Here is a 12,995-nt window from a genome sequence, read left to right on the forward strand (position 1 = left end):
ACTTGCTGAACCTCAGATTAGGCTAAACAGTTGTGTTTTGGTTTCAGGAGAAAGAAGTGTTACAGAAACAGCTGGAAGAAGCAAACCGTGAGGCACAGAAGTACAGACAGCAGCTTTTGGAAAAAGAGCAGGAGGCAGAGGCCTACAGACAGAAACTGGAAGCCTTCGGCCATCTGACTTCGAGTAAGAAGGTTCTTTAATGTGTCAAATGGAAATGGAAAGGCAGAAACATCACAACAAACAAACAGTTCAATAGTTGTGAAACCTACGGGAAGGATGACCTTCTACGATCACAATGACATGGACAACAATCCCAGTATTAGAGAGATGTAGGTCTGAACCCAGATCAGAAGACTGTTTCTGGGAAAGTTGACATCTTGATAGTGATCCAACAGCACTCAAAGGATATAGCTAAAAATGAGTTGGGGATTGGAGGTTGAGGAGAAGTGAGACTGTGAGTGATCAGACATGTTCCAAACATTTCAACTCAAGTTTGATTCTGTTGCAAGAGCTAGCAATCTGCACCCTTCTAATCAGTCAATCGTAATCATTTTGTTGTCAATATAGTTGGAGGCTTTGGTTGTTGTGAGGTTATCTTTGAATGGCCTCTTATCTGTTAGTTACTGAATCGGATTAATAAGATTCTGGAAATTGAATTAATTTTATATGCAGATTCTGCACAAATTGTTCCAATTCCAATTCAGAGCTGTGATACTGAGCTGCTAGTCTTCAGATGAAGCTTTCTCCCACCATGTTTGCCCTGGCTCTGTCTGTGAGGGGATTGAAGCTTTCAAAATAACAATGTAACTGTAGAGAATAAACCAAAGACTTTTCATATTCCTAAAATTGTTCTAAAAGTTCAGTTACACAAGTTCAGAAATGACTTCATCATCGTAATTCTTGAATTGTTAAGGGGGAGATTTAACTGCAGTAACTCTTGAGAAGAGAGACCATCACAAAGCTGGTTAATGTTCTATTAAATTGAATCACTCAACATTCACTATGTTTAAGCAAAAAACAATAAGTAACATGAATGTTTGTAATTCTTGTATCTGATGTCTATAAGTGAGTTATCCCTCGCTTTTTGACCAACCAGTCAGTTACCCAGGTAACAGGAAACATCTCAACATGGAACTGTACAAGACTGGGAATTTCCCAGGATGAAATTACTCATTGACAAAATCATACCCACCATTTAGATCCTCGAGACTGTGGTGTATTGAGGCAATGCTGTGTTCAGGCAATGGTAATCGATTATATTGTTTACATTATTATAATGCCAAACCTGACCAATACAGACCCCAATATTCTCACATTGAACATCGCCTTCATACCAAGGATACATTTCAACCCAGTATTGCAGAGCATTATAATTTTTTTAAAAAATTATACTCATTTTATAATGTATTGATTTGTACTGAGAGTAAGAAGAAATTCATCTTCAAAGTATTAACTTTCATTGTGGAGCACATAAAGGTCTAATGCTGATATATACAGTGGAGAGAGTCAAATTGTGAAATATATGTTTGGCTGCAAGTTGTATGAGGTTAGATAATTTTCCATCAATATATTCTGTTTCAATTTAATTCACCCCCCAATAATTCTTTGTGTCAGAAAGTGAATTTGCTGTGCTGGTTGCTGGTGCTGCATGGCTGTTGGAAGAGCCTGCATGTATACTTTCTTAATTCATTCTATTGTAACTTGCAAATGTAAACTTATCCTCCTGTTTGTATTCCACTCTGAGCTGGTCATTTCATTTCAGTGATCTCCAGGCACCATTCATTCTTTTGTTGCCTGTCCTGATGCCAATTGCCTCTTAGCTCATATCCAGTGATTTAATTTACTATTTTGTTGGGATCTTTTCATTCAAGGTTGTCACAATGATCCCTAGTTTATTAGCAGGACTGATAGTGCTGACATATTGTTTATGTTAAACGTTGCTATTTGTTGAATATGAAAGAGAGAGCCTGAGCTCCAGCAGCTCATTTCCACCACTTATCAGTGTAAACCCAAATGCAATTAACTCTTAAAAGCTGCAGTAAATTCCCGAGTCTTACCTTTATAGTTTTTTTTCCATTCAGGCTTTCCAGGTAATTATATAAATGAAGTTGTTGACAAAGCTTAGATTTTGTATTTAATAAAATATTTCTTAAGAAATGATTCTGTTTTCAATTTCATCATTTGAAAATAGTAACACTGTCTTGTTTTATTTTATTTCTCACTTATTATGCCTTTACCTCATTTTTATCCCACAGCTCTCATCTGAAAACCTGTTAAAAGTTTCCAACATTGTGTGAAACACTGTGACTGTTGTTAAATTAGGAAACACGGCAGCCATTTTCAGCACAGCAGGTTTCTCTTCAAAATTAAATGATGGAGTACTGAAGTTAATTTTTGTAATCAGCAGGTGATCTGGGGATGAATTATCCTTCACTGGAATCTTCAACATGGTTTAAGAAATATACTTTGCAAAAATAAGCACATTGTGTCTCGACAACATTACTGTTTCATTCGAGCATCCTTCCCCATCGAATTTAATCAGCAGAACATCCATTCTTTCTCTGTCATTTACTTCTCTAGCTTTCGCTGACTTAAATGTTTCTTCGATGTTCATTTCATATACAGTCTGCAGGAGGTTGCTTCACATTCTCATCACTCAGAGAAAAATTTGATTCTGAATTCCTAATTTGATTTCTTGGTATCTGACTGTCTTATAGTGTTAGCATCTAGTTTGCCTCAGCCCACATATGTCTCTGTCTATCAAAACTTTTCATAATTTCTATGCCTCAGTCATCTCAGCTCCAGGACATCTCTGCAGGAGTTCCTCAGGGTAGTGTCCTAGGCCCAATCTTCTTCAACTGCTTCATCAATGACCTTCCTTCCATCATAAGGCCAGAATTGGGGATGTTCACTGATGATGTGCAGTCCAAAGATATGCAGGTAGGATGATTTGGCTGTGGATTAGACATGGGAAATGCAAGATTACAGGGATAGACTTGTGGGAAGTAGTTCTGGATGAGATGTTGTTTGGAGGTTTGGTGCAGACTTGATGGGCTGAATGGCCTGCTCTGCACTATAGACATTCTATGATTGCTCAGTGTTCAATACCATTTGCAATTCCTCAAATACTGAAGCGGTACATGTTCAAATGCAACAAAATGTGGACAGTATCCAGGGTTGACCTGACAAGTGGCAAGTAACATTCATGCCACACAAATGCCAGGCTATGATCATCACCACTAAGAGACAACTTAGCCACTGCTACTTGACATTCAATGGTATTACCATCACTGAATCCCCCACTATCAACATCCTTAGGGGTTACCATTGACCAGAAACTAAACTGGACTCACCACATCAACATAGTGGCTACAAGAGTAAGACAAAGGCTAGGAATACCGCAGCAAGCAACTCCCCTCTTGACTCCCCAAAGCCTGTCCACTGTCTACAAAGCACAAGTCAGGGGTGTGATGTAATACTCTCCACTTGCCTGGATGAGTGCAGTTCCAATCACATTCGAGAAGCTTGACACCACCCAGGACAAAGCAGCCGCTGGATTAGCATCACATCCCTAAGCATCCATTCCCTCCACCACTGATGCTCAGTAGCAGGAGACACCCTGCAGAAATTTACCAAAGACAGCAACTTTCAAACCTATGACCTCTTCCATCTGGAAGGACAAGGGCAGCAGATACATGGGATCACCACCACCTGCAATTTCCCCACCAAGCCACTCACCATCCTGACTTGGAAATATATCACTATTCCTTCAGTATCTCAGATATGAATCCTGGAGTTCCCTCCTTAATGGCATTGTGAGTCAACCTACAACAGATGGACTGCAGTGGTTCATGATGGCAGCTCACCCCACCTTCTCAAAGACAGTTAGGGACGGCCAATAAGTGCTGGCTCAGTCAGTGATGCCCACATCGCACAAGATTTTTTTTAAAAACAGCTTGTTTGTTCTTGTAACAATTTATATTCTGTCAAAATGAGTAATCTTTTATTGATCATAACAATGGCGGCCATTTAATCCATCATACCTATACTGGCTTTTTTACATAAGCAATTGAAAATTCATTTTAGTGTCAGTTTCTTCCTTAATCCCACTGTTCCTTTTAATTTAATACTTTCCTGAGATGTGTGTCGCGGGCTGTGCTCAGCATTTATTGCCCGTCCCTAGTTGTCCCTTGAGAAGGTGGTGATGTGCTGCCTTTTGAACCGCTGCAGTCTGTGTGCTGTAGTTTGACCCACAATGCACTTAGAGAGAGAATTCCATGATTCTGACCCAGCAATATTGGAGGAACGGTGATATATTTCAAGGTCAGGATGGTGAGAGCTTGTCTGCTGTATCTGTTCTTTTTCTTTTCTCCTCTTCTTGCTTCTCAGCATCCTGGCCTCTGACAACCCAGCCTCAGCGCAGACCCGACGAGGCATCCCCTCAGCCTGATTTCGCCTCAGCCTGGATTTTGGAATCAAGGCGATTCCAGAGTGATCTCCCACCCCGGTGAAGTCTGGTGCAGTCTCATGTCAAGGCCCACTGTGATGCTGGCATGGACTGGGTTGGAAGACCAGTGTATTGAATTTTTTATTTAACCATTTTATAATTTATTTCTAAAATCTGCAATGCTGGTCTTTTTACTCCTCTATTTTTCTAAGATCTCTAGCTGAAGAAGCTGTACCGAGGGACACTTGCACTTAAGATGGTGCCAGAAGTAATGACTTGTACACTTTTCACAGTAATAATTTCAGTACATGTGACAATAAAGCTAATTCCAATTCTCTAATTCTAATTCAAACCTTTCTTATTAAAATGAACATTATATTTTTCCATAACAAGATGATCTTGTATCATTAAATAGTGGGGATGATGACAGTGTACTCAAAACCTATGGTGCAGGGAACTGCTCATTTGCTGCATGTTTCTGAGTACTGTCTGCCTTGTACTTAACAATTGAAGATGATTAAGGAGTATGGAGAATGAAGAGCCGTGGTGTTTTGTTCAACTTTATATTTAACACCGGAAAAAGAAGCCAACTGATCCCAGCAGCAGATTGAGATTTGAAAAATCGAGTTCAAGATGATTGATGATGATCGATTAGGAGACATTTCCCTGTCTGGAAGTCTGTCCCTTCACGTTGCTGGTCCTAGGTCAATGTTTTTGTGAATCAATGATTTGGAGATGCCGGTGTTGGACTGTGGTGTACAAAGTTAAAAATCACTCCTTAGCCACCTGATGAAGGAACGGTGCTCTGAAAGCTAGTGCTTCCAATTAAACCTGTTGGACTATAACCTGGTGTTGTGTGAATTTTAACTTTGTGAATCAATAGTCATGTTACCTGAAAGTGGGGAAGGTGACCCATGCTGAAAACTGCATGGTGTCTCGGTTTCTTTCCTTAAGCCTGCTCCAAACAATCCTCCTGTGAGTGTGGAATATAACTCATCTTGTTAATTTGTCATTGCTCAGGAGTTAAGAATGTCTTAGACAGAACAATAGATTTCCATGACGATTAGCCAAAGACTGACGGAGAAATATATCTGCTTGTCATCGTAAAGTCAACTTTCATTTCCAAATAGGATGGATTCCCAGCTGATTCTTATTTAGACCATCTGAGACTATTCCCACACCCTATATCTCTCAAATCCCTGCACAAAAGACATTGATGGGAAAAAGGGCATTTGTTCCAGAGAAAGCTTTCTGAACATCTGTTTTCTATCCTCTGACGTCATGTTGTTATTAAGGAATATAAGGAGAACAGAAGGTCATTCTGTCACTCAGTCTTCCCCCCTACCTTCAGTGCAGATCGTGACTAATGTGACCCAATTCCAGAAACACACTTTTCAGTAAAGTCTATGAATCTTAAATTTAAAGTCTATAATTGATCAAGAAATAATTGCTGCTTGTGAAAGAGAGTCCCAAACTGCTGCCAGGTTTGTGTGAAGAATAGATTTCTAATTTCTAATAAATAACTCAATTTTTCAATCCCCACCCTCACCAGCAAAGCAGCTTATCTCTATCTCTGCTGTCCAATCTTAATCAGGTCAAATACTGATCACCTCTGAAACCTCTACATTCCAGTCAATACAGCCTGGATAATCTTTCCTCTTAATGTAAGTTATGCAATCCCACTATCATTTTAGTGAATCTACATGGCACATCTTCCAAGATAGCCTTCCTAAGATGTGATGCCCATAACTGTTCACAGTTACTCGTGATATGGTCTAATCAGGACTTTGTCCAGATGCACGACAACTATCTATTTTGACATGAAGACCAACATTCCATTTGGGATTTCCCATTAGATTGGACAATAGTGAATGTAACCCCTTTGAGGGACGGAGGTAGATAGCAGGAAACTGCAGGGGAATTAGTTTAACATCTGTCATCAGGAAAATGTTAGAAAAAGTTCAATAAGTCACATTAAAAAGTTTAAGGTGGAATCTTCCCAAGTCTTGAATCATGTGAAGCCATGGTGAGAAATTTATGAGAATCATGTGAGATAGTGAGCAAGGTCCTTCTTGATGTGGATTCCTGATGAAGGGCTTCTGCCTAAAACATCAACTCTCCTGCTTCTCAGATGCTGCCTGACCTGCTGTGCTTTTCCAGCACCACCCTCTTGACTCTTCTTGATGTGGAGTCTAACAAGTCACATTTTCCAACTGAGTAGACACTGGGATGAGATTCTCACTAGTAAGTGGTAAGAGGCCTATTAGCTGCGATTTTCACTCATTATTATCCTTAATATTGTTTCATCTTAAGCAATGAGTATGCCCTCTCCTCGTCTACCCCTGTCAGACAGAAATGACACATTGATGACTCCCAAAATGGAAATTTGACTGGGTACCTGACAGCTCCAGCTCAGTTCTTGCTCCTCTGGATTTCCATCTTGGATACAGAGTCTTGGTGGTAGAGTTATCCAGCACAGGAACACATCCTTCAGTCCAAACTCGTCTGTGCTGACCACATCTCAGGGCTTGCTCCATCAGCATTGGTCATGGAGGCTGGTACTGCCATGAACCAACCTCACCAAATCATTGTGGCATATCCTTGATTCACTTACAGTACACTTTAGCATTTCCACACTGCACTTGGAATAATTTGCTCTAATCAGTGCGATATTGCTGTGAGGACAGTGTGTGTGTATAGGATCAGGAAGCCAGATCACGATCAGAACCAATAGCATCAGTTATGAAGATGTGGGTGTACTGTACCTTTAAGAGAGTTAAAAGTGAGCAGAACTACCTGACAGCAGCAAGTGTTCTGAACAAGATATAATTTAACTTGTGGTTCAGTAGCTAGGGTAATTGGTTGCCTGGAAACGATAAAACAGATTTGAATTAGGCCAATCAGTTTAAATTATACCCCCCACCCAAAAAAACAAACTCCAATCAAGTTTGAATTTAGTATTTGGACAATCTTAAAAGATAATGACACAACCTGATGCTTTGGGGGTATAAGACTGGTGAAAATTGAACAGTTGAGAGGAGAACTGTCAAGCTACTAGCATCTGCAGACTGCCCAGAGAATAGCTCTCTTAAAGGCACCTTAAAGGCACTTCACTAGGCACCTGTGAAGCAGAAATCCCTAAGAAGAAGAAAAGAAGATTTGACATCGGGCTGGTTTTTGAAAAGTTGAATTTTGGTAAATCTTACTTGGGGGTTTGACTGCACGGGATAAATCTTTTCTGTGTTGCTGGTTTAAATTAAGCAGGAGGGTTTACCGCGTGTCGTAATCTGTGAAAGTTTGAGATACCAAGAACTAGTTAAAATAAAAGTAACAACTTTATTTCTCAAAGTATAACAGAAAATAATTAACTAACAATGATTTAGACCTCTTTCCTATAACCTATCTTTTACTTTCCCTTCGGTAATACTAGTCCGATAAAACCCATGATTAAGATTTACCAAAAATTCAACTTTTCAAAACCCAGCCAGATGTTGAATCATCTTTTCTTCCTGGCAGCAGAGTTCCAACCATGTTGCTGCCATCCTGCAGACCTTGTGTTTGAGTGTCTGTGCCCCCACCCTCTGCTGTGTTTGCTTGTGGACATCATGAAGTCACCAATTGTCAGAACCATAGGGTCACCTTGTCCCGGGCTGAAGAGGTGCCGTCATCCCCGTGTGGAGACTATGCGCCTCCTTCCATGGTCAGTGATCTCCTCACCTGACCCTGATCGAGGTAATACTGGCACTGAGCTGGTGGCAGCAAGGGCAGAACTCTTGGGGTGGTGCCCATCTGATGCCCTCTTCACCAATGGACATCCCACTGGTACCAGCAGGAGGCGAGAGAGAAGCTGTCCCAACCAAGGGTTTGATGTTGGGTGTGAGCAGAGGGGAGGTGGAGAAGTTGTTTCTGATCGGGTTCCAGCAGCTGGGGCTTTCTGCATTTCTCCAGGGGACCCAGACCCTGTCCTGGGAGGGAGGGAGGGACCCCCAACCACAATCACTCTCTCCCAGAGGGAGGGACCCCCAACCACAATCACTCTCTCCCAGAGGGAGGGACCCCCAACCACAATCACTCTCTCCCAGAGGGAGGGACCCCCAACCACAATCACTCTCTCCCACCCCCACCCCCGTCCCTGGGGGACAGCACTCGCACGGCCAACCCCTCATGGCCACCCTCCCCGAGGGTGGAGCCTGTGGGGGGGTGGGGATGAGGTGGGAGGCTATTTAAAGGTTGCTTCAGAGTGCAGCGGATCCCGGAGCGAGAGATGGAGCGGGAGGAATATCGCAGGCACGGTAAGGAATCGGAGAGTTACTCAGTGAGAACTGGAGCGGAATGTCTCGCGAATACAGAAACCGGGGTTTAACTTCTGCAGTTTGAGAGAGAGACGCTCAGATTCCAGCAGGGACCCCCCTGGAGCTGGTTATCAAACACACGCTGCTCTGAGAGCAAGGAGCTGCACGTTACTGACTTTACAATGTCCCTGTCTCTGTGTACACTCTGTCCCCTGTCCGTGTGCACTCTGTCCCCTGTCCCTGTGAGCCCTCTGTCCCCTGTCTCTGTGTGCGTTGTGTCCCCTGTCCCTGTGTGCACTCTGTACCCTGTCCGTGTGCACTCTGTACCCTGTCCCTGTGTGCACTCTGTCCCCTGTCCGTGTGCACTCTGTACCCTGTCCCTGTGTGCGCTGTGTCACCTGTCCCTGTGTGCACTCTGTACCCTGTCCCTGTGTGCGCTCTGTCCCCTGTCCCTGTGTGCGCTCTGTCCCCTGTCCCTGTGTGCGCTGTGTCACCTGTCCCTGTGTGCGCTGTGTCCCCTGTCCCTGTGTGCGCTGTGTCCCCTGTCTCTGTGTGCGCTCTGTCCCCTGTCCCTGTGTGCGCTCTGTCCCCTGTCCCTGTGTGCGCTGTGTCCCCTGTCTCTGTGTGCGCTCTGTCCCCTGTCTCTGTGTGCGCTCTGTCCCCTGTCCCTGTGTGCGCTCTGTCCCCTGTCCCTGTGTGCGCTGTGTCCCCTGTCCCTGTGTGCGCTCAGTCCCCTGTCCCTGTGTGCGCTCAGTCCCCTGTCCTTGTGTGCGCTCTGTCCCCTGTCCCTGTGTGCGCTCTGTCCCCTGTCCCTGTGTGCGCTCTGTCCCCTGTCCCTGTGTGCGTTGTGTCCCCTGTCCCTGTGTGCACTCTGTACCCTGTCCCTGTGTGCACTCTGTCCCCTGTCCGTGTGCACTCTGTACCCTGTCCCTGTGTGCGCTCTGTCCCCTGTCCCTGTGTGCGCTCTGTCCCCTGTCCCTGTGTGCGCTCTGTCCCCTGTCTCTGTGTGCGCTCTGTCCCCTGTCCCTGTGTGCGCTCTGTCCCCTGTCCCTGTGAGCCCTCTGTCCCCTGTCTCTGTGTGCGTTGTGTCCCCAGTCCCTGTGTGCACTCTGTACCCTGTCCCTGTGTGCGCTGTGTCACCTGTCCCTGTGTGCACTCTGTTCCCTGTCCCTGTGTGCACTCTGTCCCCTGTCCCTGTGAGCCCTCTGTCCCCTGTCTCTGTGTGCGTTGTGTCCCCAGTCCCTGTGTGCACTCTGTACCCTGTCCGTGTGCACTCTGTACCCTGTCCGTGTGCACTCTGTACCCTGTCCCTGTGTGCACTCTGTCCCCTGTCCGTGTGCACTCTGTACCCTGTCCCTGTGTGCGCTGTGTCACCTGTCCCTGTGTGCGCTCTGTCCCCTGTCCTTGTGTGTGCTCTGTCCCCTGTCCTTGTGTGCGTTGTGTCCCCTGTCCCTGTGTGCACTCTGTACCCTGTCTCTGTGTGCGCTCTGTCCCCTGTCCCTGTGTGCGCTGTGTCACCTGTCCCTGTGTGCGCTCTGTCCCCTGTCCCTGTGTGCGCTGTGTCCCCTGTCTCTGTGTGCGCTCTGTCCCCTGTCCCTGTGTGCGCTCTGTCCCCTGTCCCTGTGTGCGCTCTGTCCCCTGTCCCTGTGTGCGCTGTGTCCCCTGTCCCTGTGTGCGCTCAGTCCCCTGTCCTTGTGTGCGCTCAGTCCCCTGTCCCTGTGTGCACTGTGTCCCCTGTCTCTGTGTGTGCTCTGTCCCCTGTCCCTGTGTGCGCTGTGTCCCCTGTCTCTGTGTGCGCTCTGTCCCCTGTCCCTGTGTGCGCTCTGTCCCCTGTCCCTGTGTGCGCTGTGTCCCCTGTCCCTGTGTGCGCTCAGTCCCCTGTCCTTGTGTGCGCTCTGTCCCCTGTCCCTGTGTGCGCTCTGTCCCCTGTCCCTGTGTGCGCTCTGTCCCCTGTCCCTGTGTGCGTTGTGTCCCCTGTCCCTGTGTGCGCTCTGTCCCCTGTCCCTGTGTGCGCTCTGTCCCCTGTCTCTGTGTGCGCTCTGTCCCCTGTCCCTGTGTGCGCTCTGTCCCCTGTCTCTGTGTGCATTCTGTCCCCTGTCCCTGTGTGCACTCTGTCCCCTGTCTCTCTGTGCGCTCTGTCCCCTGTCCCGGTGTGCGCTCTGTCCCCTGTCTCTGTGTGCGCTCTGTCCCCTGTCTCTGTGTGTGCTCTGTCCCCTGTCCCTGTGTGCGCTCTGTCCCCTGTCTCTGTGTGCGCTGTGTCCCCGTCTCTGTGTGCGCTGTGTCCCCGTCTCTGTGTGCGCTGTGTCCCCTGTCCCTGTGTGCGCTCTGTCCCCTGTCCCTGTGTGCGCTCTGTCCCCTGTCCCTGTGTGCGCTCTGTCCCCTGTCTCTGTGTGCGCTCTGTCCCCTGTCCCTGTGTGCGCTCTGTCCCCTGTCCCTGTGTGCGCTGTGTCACCTGTCCCTGTGTGCGCTCAGTCCCCTGTCCTTGTGTGCGCTCTGTCCCCTGTCTCTGTGTGCGTTGTGTCCCCTGTCCCTGTGTGCACTCTGTACCCTGTCCGTGTGCACTCTGTACCCTGTCCCTGTGTGCGCTCTGTCCCCTGTCTCTGTGTGCACTCTGTACCCTGTCCCTGTGTGCGCTCTGTCCCCTGTCCCTGTGTGCGCTCTGTCCCCTGTCTCTGTGTGCGCTCTGTCCCCTGTCCCTGTGTGCGCTCTGTCCCCTGTCTCTGTGTGCATTCTGTCCCCTGTCCCTGTGTGCACTCTGTCCCCTGTCTCTCTGTGCGCTCTGTCCCCTGTCCCGGTGTGCGCTCTGTCCCCTGTCTCTGTGTGCGCTCTGTCCCCTGTCTCTGTGTGTGCTCTGTCCCCTGTCCCTGTGTGCGCTCTGTCCCCTGTCTCTGTGTGCGCTGTGTCCCCGTCTCTGTGTGCGCTGTGTCCCCTGTCCCTGTGTGCGCTCTGTCCCCTGTCCCTGTGTGCGCTCTGTCCCCTGTCCCTGTGTGCGCTCTGTCCCCTGTCTCTGTGTGCGCTCTGTCCCCTGTCCCTGTGTGCGCTCTGTCCCCTGTCCCTGTGTGCGCTGTGTCACCTGTCCCTGTGTGCGCTCAGTCCCCTGTCCTTGTGTGCGCTCTGTCCCCTGTCTCTGTGTGCGTTGTGTCCCCTGTCCCTGTGTGCACTCTGTACCCTGTCCGTGTGCACTCTGTACCCTGTCCCTGTGTGCGCTCTGTCCCCTGTCTCTGTGTGCACTCTGTACCCTGTCCCTGTGTGCGCTCTGTCCCCTGTCTCTGTGTGCACTCTGTCACCTGTCCCTGTGTGCGCTCTGTCCCCTGTCCCCTGTCCCTGTGTGCGCTCTGTCCCCTGTCCCTGTGTGCGTTGTGTCCCCTGTCCCTGTGTGCACTCTGTACCCTGTCCCTGTGTGCACTCTGTCCCCTGTCCGTGTGCACTCTGTACCCTGTCCCTGTGTGCGCTCTGTCCCCTGTCCCTGTGTGCGCTCTGTCCCCTGTCCCTGTGTGCGCTGTCCCCTGTCCCTGTGTGCGCTCTGTCCCCTGTCTCTGTGTGCGCTCTGTCCCCTGTCCCTGTGTGCGCTCTGTCCCCTGTCCCTGTGTGCGCTCTGTCCCCTGTCCCTGTGTGCGCTCTGTCCCCTGTCTCTGTGTGCGCTCTGTACCCTGTCCCTGTGTGCGCTGTGTCACCTGTCCCTGTGTGCGCTGTGTCACCTGTCCCTGTGTGCGTTGTGTCCCCTGTCCCTGTGTGCGCTCTGTCCCCTGTCTCTGTGTGCATTCTGTCCCCTGTCCCTGTGTGCACTCTGTCCCCTGTCTCTCTGTGCGCTCTGTCCCCTGTCCCGGTGTGCGCTCTGTCCCCTGTCTCTGTGTGCGCTCTGTCCCCTGTCCCTGTGTGCGCTCTGTCCCCTGTCTCTGTGTGCGCTGTGTCCCCGTCTCTGTGTGCGCTGTGTCCCCGTCTCTGTGTGCGCTGTGTCCCCTGTCCCTGTGTGCGCTCTGTCCCCTGTCTCTGTGTGCGCTCTGTCCCCTGTCTCTGTGTGCGCTCTGTCCCCTGTCTCTGTGTGTGCTCTGTCCCCTGTCCCTGTGTGCGCTCTGTCCCCTGTCCCTGTGTGCGCTCTGTCCCCTGTCCCTGTGTGCGCTCTGTCCCCTGTCTCTGTGTGCGCTCTGTCCCCTGTCCCTGTGTGCGCTCTGTCCCCTGTCCCTGTGTGCGCTGTGTCACCTGTCCCTGTGTGCGCTCAGTCCCCTGTCCTTGTGTGCGCTCTGTCCCCTGTCTCT

The 12,995-nt window shown here is 48.5% G+C and overlaps 2 protein-coding genes across 8 annotated transcripts in view; both read left to right on the top strand.

Annotated features, from left to right (window-relative positions):
- gabpb1 (GA binding protein transcription factor subunit beta 1) overlaps positions 1-2,160 on the top strand; it is a 100,110-nt gene extending 97,950 nt beyond the window's left edge. For all 7 annotated transcript variants that reach the window (XM_087981393.1, XM_087981396.1, XM_087981394.1 and 4 more), the window contains one exon: positions 48-2,160. In XM_087981393.1, the coding sequence (XP_087837519.1) occupies positions 48-200 (153 nt within the window). In that variant the 3' untranslated portion in view covers positions 201-2,160. The remainder of the gene's footprint in view (positions 1-47) is intronic.
- Positions 2,161-8,688: 6,528 nt separating this feature from the next.
- Positions 8,689-12,995, top strand: part of hdc (histidine decarboxylase) — a 144,213-nt gene continuing 139,906 nt past the window's right edge. Inside the window, 1 exon segment of the mRNA XM_043674586.2 lies at positions 8,689-8,739. Coding sequence (XP_043530521.2) covers positions 8,712-8,739 — 28 coding nt within the window. The 5' untranslated portion in view covers positions 8,689-8,711.

This window comes from Chiloscyllium plagiosum, unplaced genomic scaffold (genome assembly GCF_037043375.1).
Source record: "Chiloscyllium plagiosum isolate Xiang-an unplaced genomic scaffold, Cpla_swu_hap1 HiC_scaffold_39, whole genome shotgun sequence".
NCBI lineage: Eukaryota > Metazoa > Chordata > Chondrichthyes > Orectolobiformes > Hemiscylliidae > Chiloscyllium > Chiloscyllium plagiosum.